The sequence below is a fragment of the Cinclus cinclus genome, chromosome 19, assembly GCF_963662255.1.
Source record: "Cinclus cinclus chromosome 19, bCinCin1.1, whole genome shotgun sequence".
NCBI classification, from domain to species: Eukaryota; Metazoa; Chordata; class Aves; order Passeriformes; family Cinclidae; genus Cinclus; species Cinclus cinclus.
The window spans coordinates 9,006,918-9,026,968 of NC_085064.1; the positions used below are offsets into that span (position 1 = coordinate 9,006,918).

Below are 20,051 nucleotides of genomic sequence, written 5' to 3' on the forward strand. Positions count from 1 at the left end.
TCCCAGTTGTGTGGGAGCACTGAGATATTCATATGCTGAGAGCAGCCTGGAAAAACCAGGTGCTTCCAGCCTGGGGTTCATCTCAGCTGGAGGTGGCCACCTAAAATAAATCCCAATGTGCTCTGGAAAAGCTTATTTCCCTTCATTTCTCCTCATTCCCAGCCAGAACAGGGATGGGAAATGCTGGAGGCAAGGCCACAATGTGTCTGGATGCAAATCCCTGCTCCAACCCCTCTTCCCAGCAGGAATTCCTGGCTCCTGCAGCCCTCTGGGGAGGACAGGTGGCACAGGGAAGGTAAATCCACTTACCTCTGGCCCTGCAGGGCCATGGAAGCCCATGACCCCCTTCAGCCCTGCCATCCCCTAGGAGAGAAGGTGGGAATGAGGCGTCAGCACCCCGAGGTGACACTGCCTTTGTCCCCTCCCTCACAGGGACAATACAGAGACCACCAGGGCTTTGCCAAAGCCAGGAGAACGTGGGCTGGAGCTTGGGGACATGGCAGAGAGGGACAGGGGTCAGGCCAGCCAAGGGGATGGAAAGAAGGGTGAGAGACACCTCCAGCTCCCCAGGTGACTCACCTGGAGCCCAGCAGGACCTGGCAGACCATTCTCTCCCTTCACCCCCTGGAAAAGCCAAGAGCAGCCTGAGTGAGGGAGGAGAGCAGGACCTGGGGCTGGGGGGCTAGGGCAGGGAAGGAGAGACCCCTGCCCACCCTGGCAGGGCTGTGAGGGGCAGGGACAGCCATCCTCACCTTCACTCCCTTCTCTCCTTTGTCCCCAGCTGGTCCAGGGGCTCCCAGGAAACCCTGAAATGGAATGAGGATGACATGGGAACAAAGATGAGCCCCAGCTGGGCCACCAGGAGTTAAAATGTGGCTGCTGTGCCTCAGGGGACACAGTCAGGGTGGGACAGGAGGATGGGGACCCTCAAGGTTGTACTAAATGGGGCAAAGCCTGGCTGCTGGTCCCCAGCATGGTGTCACCTTCCTGCAGCTCCTGCTGCACCATGCCACCCACAGCAGGGACACAGGGCTGGCACAGGGCTTGGCACAGGCAGGAGGGCACCAAATGTGTCCCAGAACAGGGGGATCTGACAGCCCATGTAGGACTGCTGCTTCAAAAAGTAGAAATTAGGTCTCAAACCCACCAGGATGATCAAACCCTTGAGGAGCCCGAAAATCTCCTGGGCAACTCAAAAAATTTTGACCTTAAGAAGACTAAGTGTTGGTAAAATTAAAAAATTAAAGGGTGACAAATCACCAGCATTCACTCTTTTATGGACATTTTCCATCCTCACTGACAAAGCCCTGGATTGGCCTGGGGAGGAGCTGCAGGACCAGTGCTGGTACCAGTGCAACCAGTAAGGAAAGGTGCTGGTGTTTGGCACCAGGAGGATGGGCTGGGGCAGGGACTGGCACCTCATCGTGCTCGTGGCTGTGCAAGCCAGAGCCAACTCACCTCTTCTCCCTTGTCCCCAGCCAGCCCTCGGTCACCCTGGAAGCCCTGGAGGCCCTGGGAAGAGGGAGGAAGGAGGAGAGCAGGCACTGAGGGGCTGCCCAGCCATGTCCACCCATGTCCATGTACCTCCCACTCATATCCACCCCGCTCCCCAGCAGCTGCTGAGAACCCCAAACTTTCCAGCACCATCCAGTCCCTGTCCTTTAACCCCCCTGAGAAAGCTCCCAAGCCCAGGGGTCTGGAAAAGGGCAGGGATCGAGGAACCAGATTCCTGGATTGAACACTATCCAAGCATTCTGGAATTGCTCTCATTTCCTGGTCACCCTCCAAATTTTGAGCCCTTAAAGGGCTTGGAGCACCCTGGTCTAGTGGAAGGTGTCCCTGTGAATGGCACAGGGTGGAATGAGATGATTTTTAAGGTCCCTTCCAATCCAAGCCATTCCATGATTTGCAGTTATTTTCCACAAGGAGGTCCAGGTGCAGCAGCCCAGCCCTTGTGCTCAGACCCACCACACCCAGGAGTTGCAGCTCTTAATCCCAGCCCCTTAATGCACGTGTGGCATGCCCCACAACCCTTTTATTCCTGGGAAACCTAAACCTAACCCAGGCCTGCCTGGTTTGGGGGCTGAGGAGAAATATTCTGAAGGAGGCAAGAGAAGGAAAAATAGCTTTAGGAGCTCCCTGGCTCCTGCCCAGGGTTTGGAGCTCCAGTTTCCCCTGCTCCTGCCCATTCCCTGGCCCTGCCTGCCCATGGCTCACCTGCTCCCCTGGCAGCCCCCAGGGCCCAGGTTTGCCATCCAAGCCAGGGAAACCATCGGAGCCAGGGTATCCCACATGTCCTGGCAAGCCCTGGAGCCCGGGTTCCCCCTGCGGAGAAAAATCCAAGCACAGGAAACTTAAAAATCCACATTATGGAAGCAGTAAAGGAAACACTGGAGCTCTCCCTGCCTCTGGCTCTGGGGAAAAGCTCCATGCATCCAGGGGCTGCAAGTGTTGGGCACGTGGATCTGTCCAGGTCCTCCTCCAAAACCCTGGGGTAGCTGGAGCCAGGGGTTGTAGAGCAAGAAGCAACACGGAGGGCAGGGAAGAAGAAATGCAGTGAAAGCTCCTGCATCAGCTCCCGGCTCAAAGCCATTCCTGATCCTTTCCCACATGCAGGAGTCAGAGCAGATCCACCTCAGGATCCATCACCAGCTCAAGCTTCAGGGCAGCTTTTCCTTTACCCCTGAGCTCAGCGCAATCCTGAATTCAGGCAGGTGGAAGAGCAGAGTGGAGCAAAGCTGCAGTGATCTGCGAGAGTGGGACATTGCTCTCCTTTCCTTGTACCCACAGGGCACCTGAACCCCACAGAGAGCTGAGCTGGGCAATCCCAGGGAGATGGGATCCCATGAGGGAGGAGCGCAGGCAGAGCTCACCCATCCCATCCAGGGCTGGGGGGTTTCTAGAGGGGGACAAATGGACCCTGGGACAGCTGTTTTGGGACACCTGTGTGGGAGGGCATCACCCAAAGTGGGGTGCAGCACCCAAAGGGGCTGTGCTGAGCCGTGGCTGAGCCATCCCTGGTGCTGCAGGCACAGCACAAGAGGAGCAGCAGGAGAATGATTTCGTGCAGAGCCACCCCTGCCTGGTGCAGCAATGGCTGGGAAGGGACCAGGGCATCAATCCCATCCCCTCCAAACCAGGCACACCACTCCCAAACTGCCCCCGACCCCGTCACGACTCTCCCTCACCCATCCAGGGGCTGATCTAAGAGAAGCAGAGTTCCTGAGGGTCCCAGGGCAGTCCTGAGGGCACATTCAGCCTTTCCAAAGTGTCCCCGAGCCCTCACTCACCGTGTACCCCTGCTGGCCTTTCTGCCCCGGCTCTCCCGGCGCTCCGCAGGGTCCCTGTGCACAAACAGGGATTGAGTCACCCAAGGTGTCCCCTCATCCTGCCCTGTGCAGGCTGGGAGAACAAGCAGCAATGCCCAGAGGTGACCTTGGGAAAGGCAGAGTGGGAGAATTCGCATCCCTGGCACCTCCACCATGCCAGGGTCTGTGCCCAGGGCAGGTTTGGGGTCAGGATCCATTTTTCCACTGCTTTGGTTCCTGATGGGACATCAAGACAGTGAGCTTTCCTTTCCTTTCCTTTCCTTTCCTTTCCTTTCCTTTCCTTTCCTTTCCTTTCCTTTCCTTTCCTTTCCTTTCCTTTCCTTTCCTTTCCTTTCCTTTCCTTTCCTTTCCTTTCCTTTCCTTTCCTTTCCTTTCCTTTCCTTTCCTTTCCATCACCCAGCAATGCCAGGGTAGTGGACATGGGGCTGAGTCCCCCCCAGCACAGGCTGGCCCCACACAAATCCTGCCCCAGCCCTTCCCTGCCTCGTTTTGGTCCCTCGTTTTGGAGGGATCCACATGGTTCCTTCCCCAAAAACAAGGGCTACAACCTGATGCCCCAGGAAACGAAGGCAGTCCTGCTCAGCTAGCAGAGATAGAGGGGCTGTGGCTGCCAGGAAAAACCTGGGAGTTGGATATCAAACATCCCGGCTTTCAGTGGGAAGCAGACAAGAAATCCATTAGGCTGCTTTGAAACTCAATCCCAAAACCCCTAATTACAGAGCAGCAGCAGCCACAGCCCGAGTGCTTGGGGACATTCACCCTGAAAGTGTCCCCAGGGCAGCCAGGGTGGCAGCAGGGCCACCAAAGGGAGAGCAGGGCTTTTGTACTTACAGGTGCTCCTGTTTTCCCAGGATGTCCTGGGGGCCCGGGAGCTCCGGGTTTTCTCTAGATTAAAAAGAAAAACATTGGTAAAACCCATCGAGTGCTTGGAGCAAGGAGAAATCAGCTGCCAACAAGGAAAAATCCAAACACAAAGTGACTGAAGTGGCACTCACCGGCCAGCCTGCATGCAGGAGTTGGTAAAATGATGATTGCTGAAAGAAAAATGAGGGGGGAAAAGCAAAATGTTTTTTTAAAAAAATCCCAAATCCCTTTTTGCTGGCTTTAAGGATTTTCTCCTTGTCTTGGGAAGATGCAGCAATGAACCACTCCTTTAATTCATTTATTTATTTCACACTCTGCATGCAAGCCACAGGAGGAAGGACAATCTGAGGATAAAGTGTGGGAAATAAGGAACTACTTCAGTAGAGAATTAGGCAGAGAGCCCACTTCTTCTGGGGTTGGTGAAATTCAGCTCCTCCATGGATGCCCTGTAGCCCTGGGACACCAGAAATGTTTGGAATACGGAAAGGTCAGAAACCAAGGGACTGTTAGAATTTGGCCTAAAATCAGCTGCAGTTTGCTCTCAGTGGGGAATCTCCTCCAGCCTCTGGAAAACCCAGAGGAGCAGATGCTCAGTAGGTTTTCCTCTTGCTGCTCCCAGCAGCCAGTGGATGCACTTGGATGCACTTCTAATTTTTTCCAAAGAGCAGATGACCACAGAGAGGGGAAACCCACCTGAAAGGCCCAGGGTGAATTAATCCCATCCCAATCACAGCAAATCCCATTTTATTTCCCAACCAGCATAAAGCTCCTAAGACCACCTGGTGCAGCCTCCTCTCTGCACACTTCCAAGCCAGGTTTTCCCAAATTTTGGGAGGTGTCCAGGAAATAAAATGTCCATCTCCAGCTACCTGCAGCAGGGAGGCAAAACTCATCTTTCATCCTTCTCCTCCTCCTCCTTCCCATGGTGACCCCAGACCTCTGGTCCAGGCAGCTCCTCCAAATCCTGCCTTGCACCAGTGGCTAAGAAATCCTTTTCCTTACCCATTATCCCAATCCCAGGCAGCTGGAGGGGCAGGATTCCTCTGTGCTCCCCAATTTCAACCTCGAGGGCACCAGGAAACCCCTCCTGTCCCCTGTTCCAAGGAGCTGTTCCCCAATACCAGTGGGGAGAGAGGGGAAAAGCCAAGGGACTCATGGAGGAAAATAAACTCAGAGCTTTCAACAGATGGAAATGTTCCTAGCAACGAGCAGCACTCTCAGAGACATGATGGATGGCATCCCTGCTCCCTTTCAAGCTGATCCCAAACTGATTTGCGTGGGTGAACGGGTGCAGCCCCTGCCAGGACCACGTTCCTCCTGTCCAGCCAGCTCTCATTTCCCTCAAAATCCGCTCCCAAAACCTTTCTGAAGGAGGCTGGAGCGCAGCCAATGCTTTTGCCTTGTCTCAGGAATCAGTGAACTCTGATTCACTCAGGACAGGATATTATTTCATCCAACCTTTTAAAAAGAGGGAAGACAAAATCCCACGTGAGACACGGGCTAGGATTTCAGAGCACCAGATGCCAAGGAGGGGGGAGAGCAGTTAATTGGTTCTGCAATTCCAGCAGGAAACTGTTGGAGCTTTGCTGCTGCTGCTGCAGCTCCGGGAAGGGGGGGCAGCACAAGGGAGGGGATGGAGGATGGGGAGCAGCAGCCATGGGGATTTGTGTGGGATTGGGGATCTGTGCTCCTGGAAATCTCCAGCTGGGAGCTGAGCACAGGAACTGAACCCTTCAGCAGCCCTGAGGGGAGCAGGGCAGGCCTGGCAGAGTAGCTTTGGCTGCCCACCCTGTGCCACCCTCTGCAGTCACCCCAAGGCCATCCTCACCCTCTGCAGTCACCCCATGGCCATCCTCACCCTCTGCAGTCACCCCATGACCATCCTCACCCTCTTCAGTCACCCCATGGCCATCCTCACCCTGTGCCACCCTCTGCAGTCACCCCATGGCCATCCTCACCCTGTGCCACCCTCTGCAGTCACCCCATGACCATCCTCACCCTCTTCAGTCACCCCATGGCCATCCTCACCCTGTGCCACCTCCACCATGGCAGATGCCAATCCTACAGTAGCAGCACATCCCAAAAAAGTTCCTTCTTTTTTCATGGATCAATTTTTTCTTTCCCTCTGAGCTTCCCAGGCACCATTCCCCAGCCTGACCTACAGCTTTTAAAGGCATTGGCTGGATGAAAGGAAAGGAGCCTGGTGCTGCAGATTTAGCTCTCCAATAACTGTGGGAGCTCCAGTTCTCCTTCCCAGGATTCTGGGACTTCCCCACTGCTGAAGCCAATTCCAGAACAAGCCAGCAGCAGTTCCTGCCCCTCCAGCCTCACTGAGACTTCTTGACAAAGCCAACATCTGTCAACACATTGGGAACACAAACACAGGACAGGGGCTTGGGCTGGAATCACAGTGGCCTTGAGCTGCTTTTCCTTAATTCCCCTTAACAACAAAGGCTTTTTTTCCACGGGAAAGGAGCAGGAGAGGCTGCTGAGCACCACAACAGCCACAGCTGCTCTGGGACAGTCACCACATCCCTTGTTTTCCCAGCCCATCCTCCTGCAGTGCCCCTGAGCCTCAGGGGTGGCTTCCCTGCCCCAGGGTACCCCAAATCCCCCAAGCCACAGGGATCTGCTCCATGGAAGCAGTCCCACACCAAAGCACAGAGCTGTGGGGGCTGCAGGCACAGCCAGCCCCATCCCCAGAGCAGCCAGTTTCACCCTGGCCTTATCTCAACAGAGATTAGCAAATCCCAGCCCAGGGCTTTGGGTTTTCCTGCTGCCGCCGGCGGCACCGCCAGGGTCATGGGGCCACAGACACAATGGCCCTGGGCGGCTTGGGGGTGGCCCACGGCCCCCTTGGCAGACACTGCCTTCCCCTGAGACTGGCACTGGGCCAGCCCTGCTGGGACAGGGCCAGCACAGAGCCCAGGGGACAAGGGACAGCACAGAGCACAGGGGACAGCACAGAGCCCAGGGGACAGCACAGAGCCCAGGGGACAAGGGACAGCACAGAGCCCAGGGGACAGCACAGAGCCCAGGGGACAGCACAGAGCCCAGGGGACAAGGGACAGCACAGAGCCCAGGGGACAGCACAGAGCCCAGGGGACAAGGGACAGCACAGAGCCCAGGGGACAGCACAGAGCACAGGGGACAAGGGACAGCTCTCAGAGCCCACAGCCAGGATCCAGCATCTCTCCAGCTTTGGCTTCCCAAGCACAGACAGGACATAGTCCCTCCAGCATTCCAAAGTGGGGAGACCAAGGAATTCCCAGTCTACAGCAACATCCATAGGTGTTACTGTTTCTGCCTGCAGGACAGCAAAACCTGAGGTCTCCGCAAACACAGGCAAGGGGAAAATAAAGGGAATTCTGACTGCAGAGCAAAAGATGGGAGCAGCTCTGCAAAGTGCTGTAAGCATGGCCTGAGAGCAGGAATTGGTTAGGGAGGGGTCTGCCCTGGTGGAAGCATTTGCCAGGCATGGAGATCTCCAGCTCCCTCTCTCCTATCCCCGTTTATTCCCACATACACTGCGTGCCTGTGATGGATCTTGGGAGCACTGAGAGCTGCACAGCTCCTGCCCTGGAGCAGCAGGAGAATGGGAGAACAAGGAGGTTCTCCAGGTCACCCAAAACTTCTGCAGATGGTCAACTGTCCTGTGCTTCCCAGCAGGAATTTGATCTCTGCTTTGATCCAATCCAACCCAAAACCATAAAGGTCTGACCCAAGGACTCCCAGCAGGTCAGTCCAAGCTCAGATCCAGAGCAGCAGAGGACCATCCTCCTCCTCCAGCACCATCCCCACCCCGGATGTGCTGGCGGAGCAGAGATCCTCCCGCTGCATCCCAGAATCCCAGCATTTTCCCTGGAGCAGAGGATGCAATGATGGCTCTTCACCAATGAATGAGCTGAGGAAAACTCAAATATCCTGCCCAGGGTCATTGGAGCTCTTGGAGAGCTGGAGTGTGGAGCCTAAGCTCTCACCAGCCCACTGCTCTGGCCCTGAAGCCACTGATACCATCATGGCACCCTTCAGGGCCCAGAGGGTCAGCAGAGCCATGCAAAGCAAAGAGCATTGCCAGCCCCAGGAAAAGTGCCTGGGGCACTTAGAAACCCAGTGCCTTCAGTACTGCCCTGCCCAAGCCAGGCTCCACAGGGAGATTAAAATTAATTAATCACAGGAGCTGTGAATTCTTGATGAGCCTGGCTGGGCTGTTCAGTGAGTTTTGAAGTCATTCCATGGAGTTTTGCATCTAGCTGTGCAGTGCCCGGGGCATTCCTGCCTGCCCACAGATCCCTGCTCCAGTGGATCAGGTGAGAAAATACCTCAGCAAGAGCTGGATGGGCACAAACCCTGTGAGCCAAAGGCTGGGGCACAGCAGGGAGCTGGGATAGGGTGGAAAACAGGAGAGGGGTTTTGTAATCAGCAACAGAGAGCAGGAGAAGGGCTGCTCATGCCTGGCTTGGATCTTTCCTGAGCCCTGTCCTGCAGAACTGTCCCAGGGAGCTGATGGATGGACCATGGAGGGCCAAGATGTCCTGGTCAGTTCCAGGGGAGAGAGGGACAGGGCACACGCTGATCCCATTCCACTCACAGAGCCACCCCCAGAGAGCGGCACCTCCTTCCCTGTAATATCCCTCTGCCCTCATCTCCCACCCAACAATGAGGAATCTCAGCCGCAGCAAACCCTTCATCCCATCCCATCCCATCCCATCCCATCCCATCCCATCCCATCCCATCCCATCCCATCCCATCCCATCCCATCCCATCCCATCCCATCCCATCCCATCCCATCCCATCCCATCCCATCCCATCCCATCCCATCCCATCCCATCCCATCCCATCCCATCCCATCCCAGCAGAGGGCTGCAGGGAGCTGCTGGGGGAGGTGTGAGTGCAGCACGTGTCCAGTGTGGCTGTAACTCACCATGAAGGACTGCCAGTCCTCCCTGGAGTTCCTCCAGAGGACGATGGTGGGGACACCGGGAATGCCAACAGGGCCAGGGTCACCTGGGGGGCCTGTCCTCCCCATGGCCCCAGGGTATCCCTGCAGAGACAAGGGCAGCTCCTTAAAACCAGCAGGGATTTAGGCTGCAGACAGGCTCTGACTCAGAGCAGTGTCAGGGTCTGGGCAGGGAGGGCAGCCTGGGTCTGCAGGGCTGGAGGACAAATGTCCCTGCAAGATGATTTCATGGATGAAATGGGGCTGGACTTTGGGACAGAGCAGCGTCCCTGCTCCAGTGGCCTGAGCTGAAGCTGCTCCAGCTGCTATTGAGTGCTCAAAGGGAAGAGAGCAGCTCAGTCACAGAATCATAAAACAAGCTGAGCTGGAGGGACCCACAGGACCATCAATTCCAGCCCCAGTCCCTGCCCAGACCCCCCAACAATCCCCCCTGTCCATCCCTGGCAGCGCTGTCCAAACGCTCCTGGAGCTCTGGCAGCCTCGGGGCCGGGACCATTCCCTGGGGAGCCTGGGCAGTGCCCAGCACCCTCTGGCTCAGGGAAGAACCTTTCCCTGATCTCCAGCCTGAGCCTGCCCTGGCCCAGCTCCAGCTGTTCCCTGGCCCAGAGTGAAGAGCTCTCATCAGAGCACCCAGCCCCTCCATGTGCCCTCCCCAGCATGACCAGGGACCTCCAAGGTGGCATTTGGGAGGTCACCTGGATTGCTGCCTCCTCTCCCCTCCAAAACCAGGGACAGGGACCCCCTCAACCCCACGGGTCAGGTCCCTGAAGGGAAATCCCTCCAACCTGAGCTTCATCCCCACCAAGGTGCAGAAAAACGCTCTTACTGTGTCTCCTTTGGGACCAGGGCATCCCTCCAGCCCCACTGGACCCTGGGAGCCCTGCCCCTCCTCTGTCCATCGTGAGGATGTTGAAGACCACAATGAGCTCTGCCCCCAGTGTGCTCCAGGTGAACAATCCCAGTGCCCTCAGTGTGCTCCAGGTGAACAATCCCAGTGCCCCCAGTGTGCTCCAGGTGAACAATCCCAGTGCCCCCAGTGTGCTCCAGGTGAACAATCCCAGTGCCCCCAGTGTGCTCCAGGTGAACAATCCCAGTGCCCCCAGTGTGCCCCAGGTGAACAATCCCAGTGCCCTCAGTGTGCTCCAGGTGAACAATCCCAGTGCCCCCAGTGTGCCCCAGGTGAACAATCCCAGTGCCCTCAGTGTGCCCCAGGTGAACAATTCCAGTGCCCCCAGTGTGCCCCAGGTGAACAATCCCAGTGCCCTCAGTGTGCCCCAGGTGAACAATTCCAGTGCCCTCAGTGTGCCCCAGGTGAACAATTCCAGTGCCCCCCGTGTGCTCCAGGTGAACAATCCCAGTGCCCCCCGTGTGCTCCAGGTGAACAATTCCAGTGCCCTCAGCTGCTCCTCAGGAGCTCCTCCAGACCCTTCCCTTGTGTCCTGCTCTGAACACTCTCTAGTAACTCAATGTCATTTTTTATACGGTGCTCTCTAATAACTCCATGACATTTTTTCTATTGTGGTGATCAAAACTGCCCCAGAACTCAAGCCTGGCTTAATCCTGAGCCTGGGCTTAAAGTTCTCACTAAACCCAGTTACTTCCTTTTCCAAACCCACAGTCAAGGCCACCACCCTGCAGCCACAGGGGCTCCCACTGCCCTCTGGATGAAAAACCCCCAAACCAACCCAAACTGTCAGTGGTGTTTGCCCCACACCCCACACTGGACTTGCCCCTGTTTTTCTGGGTACTCACTTTGTCTCCTTTGGGTCCCACCAGTCCCCGTCTTCCAGGACAGCCCTGAAAGGCAAAGGAGGAGAGCTGTGACCCCAAAGGGGAGATCCCACAGTGACTGAATGACCAGGGCTACAGCCCCAGGGAAGCAGGGACTCAAATGGTTGATTCAGAGCAAATCAGCAGCTTCAAGTCCCCAAGAAATACCCCAAAAACCAGTATGGGGTGGGAAGAGCCTCCTGGTTTGGCTGCTCCAGCCCTGGCACCAGCAGCTGAACTGTGCCATCCTGAATAACCACAGAAACACCCTAGAGCAGGCAGGGGAGCAGGAGAACATTGCCTGACACCTGGGAAGGACAGGCAGTGTGTTAGGGAAAAAAAACAAACCCAAAATTGAATCATATCCACACTCCAATAGGTGTTTCGACCAGAATAAAAATATCTGCTGCTTTTAACTGCTGGGAGATGTGATCTGGGTAAAAAAGCACATTTTGGCCAAGGGCTGACCCCACTTCAGAGCTTGCCAAGGTGCCTGTGTAGGCAGAAACAGCCAGGTGGGAGATCCTGGCCTTTTGGGATGACAGCAATTCCCTGTAAGGTGTTCCCTGACAGCCTGAGCCTGTGTCTGCTACAGCTCTGACAGCTTCAGTTCCAGACACCAGCTTTGTTCTGAGCCTGAAGGTCATGAGATCTGAAACCCACAGAGCTCCATGGCTCAGATTCATCTCCCTGGGGGCCCCAGAGCCCCCCTGCCCTCAGTCCTTGGGAGCAACAGGACAAGAGGGAAGGCTGCCAGGCTGGGGACATGTTTTATGACTCTGGCCATGGCTAGCACATGCCACCACTGAGCTTCAGTCCTACACAGAATCCCACTCTGCTTTGGGTTGGAAAGGAATCCCAATCTTAAATCCCATCTCATCCCATCCCTGCCATGGCAGGGACACCTCCCACCGTCCCAGGCCGCTCCCAGCCCCAGTGTCCAACCTGGCCTTGGGCACTGCCAGGGATCCAGGGGCAGCCACAGCTGCTCTGGGAATTCCACCCTGTGCCAGGGCCTGCCCACCCTCAGAGGAAAGATTTTTTCCTAATATCCCACCTAAACCTCCTCTTTTTCCATGTAAAACCATTCCCCTTGTCCTGTCACTCCACACCCTTAAGAGCCCTTTCCCATCTTTCCTGTCAGCTCCCCAACCCCTAAAGCTTGGATGGAGCTCCAGGAATGGTGTTTCCATCCAGGATACTCAGGACCAAGGACAAAAATCCCATCTCCAGCCTTTCTCCAGGAGAGCAAAGCAGTTCCCCTGGCTGGGTCCCTGGCTGACAGCAGGGCTGTCAAACGTCGTGACGTTTCCTCTGCTCCTGGGATTTTTTCAGCCTCCAGCATCTGTTCCTTTTGCCATTTTCTTCTATTTTTGCAGGCAAGAGCTGCAGCAGCAAGGAGATGACTTGAGGGGGAAGTTAGCAGTCCTAAATTTAAACCAAGACTGGCTCAGGGATGATGGATTTAGTGCCAGGTCCCTCAAACACAGCCATGGAAACAGCCCTGCAGGAACCCCCCGAGCCCCAGGGCAGGGCCCACAACTTCCACAGGGGTGGAAGGACAAGGGAAAAGAAGGTGCCTAGGGACACTTCAATGGGGAAATAAAATAAAATTTTCTAAAGAAATTGTTAAGAAAATGGAACCAAACGAGGGGAATAATTTTAGCAGAATAAACAAACACAGAAAAATATTTGAAAACATTTTTAGCTACTCCTCAATGAAGACAAAACTCCTCTAAAGCTTATTCTATTTCAAGTTTATCTTTTTTGTTTTACAATTTTCCTTTTTTTCATGCTCATGAAGACATGACTCCTCTAAAGCTTTTCTTATTTGTTTACCTTTTTTTATATTTTTTTTTTCTCAATGAAGACGTGACTCCTCTAAAGCTTTCTCTAGTCTAAGTTTACCTTTTTTCCCCCCTGATTTTCCCTTTTCTCATCCTCTACAATGGTTGAATGGCTTGAGAAACAGTCAGAACTTATTACAAGATAAATTCAGTGCTCTGCTTTGAACCAGGCATCAGTTTGGGGGTGAAGAAGCCAAAACCAGCAATGCCAGTTGGGCCCATGGATGGATGGCAGAGGTTTGTGTGGGTACTGGAGGACATGGCTTGGTCCCCTCTGATCTCCTGAGCCTGATTCTGGGCTGGACCAGTGTGAAATAAAAACCCACAGTGTGATTTAATGATCTGAGACCATCTCTAGAGAAATGAGGACAAAGGAATCATCTTCTCTCCAGTTTACAGCGAAGCTCCTCCAGGAATATCAACAACCTTTCCACAAGGTCAATGCACAGCCCCACTGTGCCTGCATGGAGAGGGTCCCCCACTCTGGAGAAGTTTCCCACTCTGGAGAAGTTTCCCACTCTGGAGAAGTTGCCCATTCCGGGCAAGGTTCCCATTCTGGAGAAGTTTCCCCACCCTGGGAACGCTTTCCCTGTGCACTTTCCCCATCTCAGCAGGCTTTGGCCACCAGCCAGCCCTCCCTGCCCTGCTCCACTCACCGGCAGCCCCGGAGGTCCCGGCAGTCCCGGTGGTCCCGGCTTCACACAGCCCTGGTGTCCACGTGCCACCCACAATCCAGGATGCCCTGCTCCAGGGAGAGGCTCCGGGACACCCAGCGCTGCCCCTGCCCTCAGGGGACCTCTGGGGACGTTTCCTTTGGGAGCAGCCCCCCGATGAGCTGATGGGGACACCTTGGGGAAGGGCTCCAGGTGGGGTTTGCTGGGCAGGAGCCGCCGTGTGCCTGCGTCCCCCGACAGCTTCTCCGTGGTGACATTCTCCTCCCGGGGGTCAGAGCCACGCTCCTTCTTGGCTGCTCGGGGCGGTTGGATGGAGGCTCCTGGGTGGAGGAAGCACTGTCAGATCCCCAGAAACTGTGATGGGGAAAAGGAGGAAAACCATGGACTCACCTGAGCTTCTCCTGAGCGCTGGCCTGCCAGGCCCGGTGATTTTATTGTAGGTGGAGTTCAGCAGCTCAAAGCCTTCGTCCTCAATAGAAAGGCTGCCCTCCTCCTCCTCGTCAGCTGATGGCATCTCGTGAGCAGAGAGGGAAGCCAGGGCACTCCCATCAGGCTGGAGGCTGAGGGTCCCCTGGGTGTCCTCCCATGGCCAAGGTGGCCCCGGGACCAGATCTGAACTGGTGAGTCTGGAGCCCTGAAAAAGGAGAAGGGGAAAAATGAAGATTGAAGGATTCGCTTCTTTCCCCCCCTTTCCTGCTCAATGGACTGTGCAGGAGGGGTTGGAGTCCCCATCCCTGGAGGTGTCCAAGGAATGACTGGACATGGCACTCAGTGCTCTGGGCTGGGTGACAGGGTGGGGATCAGTCACAGGTTGGACTCGATGAGCCTGGAGTCATTTCCAACCTTAATGATTCTATAATTCCTCATTTCCCACATGCAGGAATGCTGCTGGGGGAACAAGGCAGGGCACAGCTTGTGAGTGCCAGGCAGGAGCCATCAAATTCTGGAACAGTTAATGCAGAGTAAGCAGGACACTGCATCCACGTACAAACAAAACTCACCTTCCACAAGGGACACGGGCTGCTCTGGGCACCCTGTGCCAGGGCTGCCCACCCTGCCAGGGAACAATTCCTGCCCCGTATCCCATCCATCCCTACTCTCTGTCAGACTGAAGCCATTCCCTGTGTCCTGTCCCTCCATCCCTTGTCCCCAGTCCCTCTCCATCTCTCCTGGAGCCCCTTCAGGCCCTGCCAGGGGCTCTAAATCGTCCCCAGAACCCACAGCCTAATGACAGAAATCCAATCTTGACAGCAATCACTAAAAGAGTTACAGCAAATGTATGAAGTGACACCAGGGATCCATCAGTCCCTCTAGGCTCTGGATTCTGCTGCTCCTGCACATTCCAGGGCTCCTGGTGCTCTCCTGGGGGAATGGTGCCAGCAGGTCAGAGGGGAGCTCGGAGCCCCCACCCCACAACTTCCCCCTGGAGCAGCTGCAAACCTCCCAGGGCTGGGAAGGGGAGACAGGCACAAGGCCAGGAGGAGCCTCCTGGATGCTTCCAGCAATTTAATCTGAGGCAGTGACTTGCAAAGGGCTCTCTCTGTCCTCAGCAGTCACCTTGAATGGTCCCTGCAGCTCTCAAGGGCCCAGGCACTGCCCTTGGATGGGGGCAAGCTGCAACGCTGGGAGAAATATCCACACTCAGCACACAAACACTGACTGTGGCAAAGGAATGAAACTCCAGAGTTCCCTGCATTTCGAAATCCCACCACTTTTCCACTCAGCACCAGGGAAAACACCTCGGACTGGGCTGGTGGGTGGGTGTGGAGGTCCTGGAGCATTTCCAGCAGCCCCACATGGCCACCAGCCCTGCCTGGAGCCTGCTCCAGCTCCCCTTGCCCCCATGGGGACACGGGCAGTGTGTGGCACCAGAGCTGGTGGCTCCTGGAGGAGCTGCTGGGGAAGCAGCTGAGAGAAGTCACTAGAGGGAGATGCAGCCCCACGCTTGCCTTGCAGGGTCGGGAAGGAGACCTGGAGAGTCCTTCCCATCTTCACATTCCATGGGCTGAGCCATCACCTGGCTCCCGTTCTGCTCCGCTCCATTGGCCTGGGAGCACCAAGGGGGATGTGCAGGAGCAGCAAAAACAACAATTTCCCTGCCAGAAGGGGTGATCCTTCAGGTGAGAGCCCAACATTCCAAGTCCCATTTGGGATGACCAGGGAAGGCAGAGGGTCTCCAAAGGCACCACGAGGTGCTGAAGCTTTGACTCTTTGACTCCAAGCTCTTCCCATCCCAAGTGTAAGAGAAACATGAAATTTTAACTTTTTCATTTTCAAATTGTAGGTTTGAAGAGATTCTTTCATAAACACCTGAACTGGTTTGCTCTCAGTTATGAACACTTATTTTACGGGTGTCTTGTCTTTTGTTGTCACATATAATTTTTTGCAATTTGATACAATGATAACAAATTTACATTAATTTTGATTTCAAGGAGTCAGCAGTGCTCAGCACAGGGAGAAATCGCTGTAATAAGGGTTGAAGTCTCTTTATGGTTGGACTCAATGATCTTAGGGATTCTTCCAAGGTTAAATAATTTTATTGTACTAAAAGCAACCCCAATTCATCCAGGTGAGCCCCTGCATGGCCACACATCACCCAGACAGGGATGGGTTGGGATTATCTAATTAAGGGAAGAGTTACCCTGAATTAAATCGGCCTCCCCAAATCCATCAGAATCAATGGATTCAGGTGCACGAAGGGAAAACCCTTCAGAGGCTCCTTCAAGTAATGTAAGAGCCAAATTTCAAACTCAATTAGGAGCCACCCTGTCATTACTTTAACCAACTTGGTTTGTGGTTCTGTTTCTGTTCCAGCAGGATGGCTACGAGCTGGGGGTGGGCAGGAAAGAGCTGTAACAGAGATACACTAAAACAATACCTTTTTAAAAATCCTTTTTAAGCTAATATATATATTTTATAATAGTTTATTTTACAAAGTCTTTCCAGGCAAGAAATCAAATAGAGAACTGCAGAAAAAGGATCCTGGCTAAAACTCAAGACCCTCATTTACCCAATCTAAAATGGGTTTAGCTGGTAAGTGTGAGTAACCACATTCCCTGCAAGGTCACCTTCCCAGGAGGAGCCAAAGGGGAACTGAATGGATCTGGAATTCATCCTCAGCCCAGTGCAGCACTAGGATCTATTCAAAATCCTTTGAACAACACAAGAAGTTTGTGCTTTTTGGTGCTGCAGCTCTTCACCTCCCCAGCATGCAGCTCCTGTGGCATGTCCAGAAGATATTCCTGGACAGACTGAACCCCAAGAGGGACACACAGCCCCAGATGAGCCAGGCAGGCACCAACAAGACCTGGGACCGAGGGAGAGCCATTGGTTCAGGATGGCCCTGCTCCCACTTGGAGCTGCCTCCTAATCCAGACGTTTGCAAATAATGAATTTATTGCAGTCACAGGAATACCCAAAGGAGCCAGGAAAGAGGATTCAGGCACTGGATCAGACTCCAGCTCAGGCCCAGGGAGCTGGAGAAGGGGCAGAGGGGGCAGGAGCAGCTCGAGACTTCCCCAGTGGAGGGATTCACCAGGACACAAAGGACAAGGACAGCCAAGTTCAAGGCATGAGGAGCTGCAGCAGGAGGAAAACGTGGCTGGATGATGTCACACCCCCTGCTCTGGATGATTTCCTGCTCTGGATGATGTCACACCCCCTGCTCTGGATGATGTCACACCCCCTGCTCTGGATGATTTCCTGCTCTGGATGTTGTCACACCCCCTGCTCTGGATGATGTCACACTCCCTGCTCTGGATGATTTCCTGCTCTGGATGATGTCACACCCCCTGCTCTGGATGATGTCACACCCCCTGCTCTGGATGATTTCCTGCTCTGGATGATGTCACACCCCCTGCTCTGGATGATGTCACACTCCCTGCTCTGGATGATTTCCTGCTCTGGATGATGTCACACCCCCTGCTCTGGATGATGTCACACCCCCTGCTCTGGATGATTTCCTGCTCTGGATGTTGTCACACCCCCTGCTCTGGATGATGTCACACCCCCTGCTCTGGATGATTTCCTGCTCTGGATGTTGTCACACCCCCTGCTCTGGATGATGTCACACCCCCTGCTCTGGATGATGTCACACCCCCTGCTCTGGATGATTTCCTGCTCTGGATGATGTCACACCCCCTGTTCACACCCAGAGCCAGCCCCACACATCCATCTCCAGCAGGAGCTCAACACCCAGGTGTTCACAGTGCTCTGCACCCCTCACCAGCTTTTCCAGGACATTTTCCTCTCTCCATCCCTGGCTGCTGCCATGGAGACTGGTGTCTGCCAGTGGGAATGCCTTGAGCAAGAAAACCCTTACAATCAATGGGTTGTAACTTGGATTGTAATTTTTTTTCATTATTTTGCTATTAAAATGCTTAAAAACAGAAGGCACTTTATGATAAGGCAAAGAAGCTGCAAGGGTTGCAATTAATCAATGAAAATAAATTAGTGGAGGCACCACTCCACACAGAGAAGCAGAGGGGTGGATTCCAAAACTCTCCTTTCAGCCCCTCACCCTGCACCCTCACAGTGTCCCCCCACAGATGATGGCTGGTCAAAATCACCTGAAAAGATGCTAATATTGTGTCCCTGATGCAACTAAACCCACCTGGGCTGGACCTCCCCAGCCTTGTGGAGTTAGAAAGAAACTTTGCCCAAAATTTGGAGCATCACCAGGTCCTCCCTGTGCAGCCCCTGCCAGGGGCACCTCAAGAGCCCCATTCCTGAGAGGGGACAAGGGACAGCAAAGTCCCCACAGGACAGCAGCTCCCTCAAGGAGAACACAAGGGATATTTGTTCTCCTAAGAGCAGATCCTGGAAGGGATTAACCCCACATTTTATCCCATTTTATCCCACACACATCCATTTCTTGTGGAGCTGAAATAAAGAGTTGAAATAAATAATTTTTCTTTCAGAAATTAAGCCATGAAGCAGTGCTGCTTTGGTGGTTTGGGGGGGGTGGGTCTCTGATTAAGAGCAGGTCTTGAAATACACCTTTAATGATGAAAAAAAATATACATTAATGTACTTCAGCTTCCCAACTTGATCTGTATTTCTCCCTCCAACCAATTTTTCTAGTTTTGGTCCAAAGTGGTCTTTTCCTTAAAGCACATTTTGCAATCTCCAGGACTGGAAAGTTTCAGCTACAGCAACCTGGTGCCTCATTTTATACACCTTAAAGTGCAAAATAAATGGAAGACAACAGCATCTCTCTGCTCCACAGGGCTGGAAGATTAACCCCAGAGGTATCAACAGCCAAAAATTTAAAACCCAGTTCTTCCCAGGACAGTTACCTGTGGATAAGAGCTGGCAGGTGGTGTCAGGGAATGGTTTGGGTTGGAAAAGACCTTAAACCCCTTCTCATTCCACCCCTGCCAAGGGCAGGAACACCTTCCATGGACCAGGTTGCTCTGATTTCCATGCAACTCGACCACCAGGTGAGAAAAAGTGCTGTGAGAATTCCCAAATCCTATTAACCATGGGCTGTGAAGTGCTGCAGGGGCAGGAGCTGAAGTGTTCAGGTTCTCAAGAGATGATGCTGGTGCAGAAGAGCCCCACAGGATGTGCCAGCCTGGGAATCCCAGTGGGAAGCCACATCCAGGACTGGCAGCTGGCACTGGGAGCCCAGAATTCCCACACAGTGAAGAAAAAGGATTTTTAATTCAACGCTTGACATGGGAAAGGTCCACACTGGAAGCTCCCATCTGGCAAGGCTCTGGGGAAAAGGGTCTCTAAAGAAAAATTATTGAGGCACAAGGCTGAATTATATTGGTTTGTGTAAACACAACTAAAAGCCAAAATCAATAGAATCCACCCTTGCTCCTCCAAACTGGCCAAATTTAGAGGAGAACCAGCTGAGAGGGACAAATTTGGAACAGCTCTGAAGCTGTCCAAAAGCGTGAGAGTTGAGTGAGGCATGTGGGGTTGAACTCCCAGAAATTCCAGCTGGGAAGTGGGGAAGCAGCCCAGATTGAAAACAGCCATTAAGAATGATAAAACAGAAGGGGGGAAAGAAGGAATTGGCACATGACAAGCAAGGCAGGATCTGTGATTTGCAGAAAACTGGATTAAAGAAGGAAAATAAAAGGCAGGGGAGAAGTCTCTGCCCCAGCCACATCTTGGGTCCAGAACTACAGCAGTGATGTGGGAAGAGCTGGAGAACCCCAGTTCTGCCCACATTTAGAAAATCCAGATGACATAACCAAATGACAGTGAAATATTTCCCATTCCAGAGGGGACACGGAACAGAGGTTTCTCAATCCCAGCCCCAGAACTCAACCCCAAAAGCATTAAAACCTCAGGCTCTCCCCAGGATGAGCACTGAATTCTCACTTTGGCTCAGAGAGCTGGGGAAGCTCCACGGGATTGACTGGGAAAAGGCTTTGTGTTGTGCCAATATGGAATTTAAAAAAAAAAGGCAAAAAAAAAAGGCAAACAGGAAGCTTTGAGTAATTACAGGCCTCTTCCCTCAAGCTGAGCCCAAGCAAAATAACAGAACAACTGACATGGGGCTCATTAATAAAGAAACCACAGATATGTAATTAATGCCATGGTTTTGGAAAGAGTTTTTAACTTGGGATCTTGCCTGAGGAGCCTCAGAGTG

The 20,051-nt window shown here is 53.7% G+C and overlaps 1 protein-coding gene across 1 annotated transcript in view; it reads right to left on the reverse strand.

Moving 5' to 3' along the window:
- LOC134051704 (collagen alpha-1(I) chain-like) overlaps positions 1–20,051 on the reverse strand; it is a 79,934-nt gene that overhangs the window by 19,947 nt on the left and 39,936 nt on the right. The window contains exons 7-18 of the mRNA XM_062505657.1: positions 13,835–14,078; positions 13,427–13,764; positions 10,906–10,950; positions 9,118–9,237; positions 4,325–4,363; positions 4,161–4,214; positions 3,291–3,344; positions 2,218–2,325; positions 1,459–1,512; positions 753–806; positions 580–624; positions 310–363 (exon numbers count right to left, since the gene is read on the reverse strand). Coding sequence (XP_062361641.1) covers positions 310–363; positions 580–624; positions 753–806; positions 1,459–1,512; positions 2,218–2,325; positions 3,291–3,344; positions 4,161–4,214; positions 4,325–4,363; positions 9,118–9,237; positions 10,906–10,950; positions 13,427–13,764; positions 13,835–14,078 — 1,209 coding nt within the window. The remainder of the gene's footprint in view (positions 1–309; positions 364–579; positions 625–752; positions 807–1,458; positions 1,513–2,217; positions 2,326–3,290; positions 3,345–4,160; positions 4,215–4,324; positions 4,364–9,117; positions 9,238–10,905; positions 10,951–13,426; positions 13,765–13,834; positions 14,079–20,051) is intronic.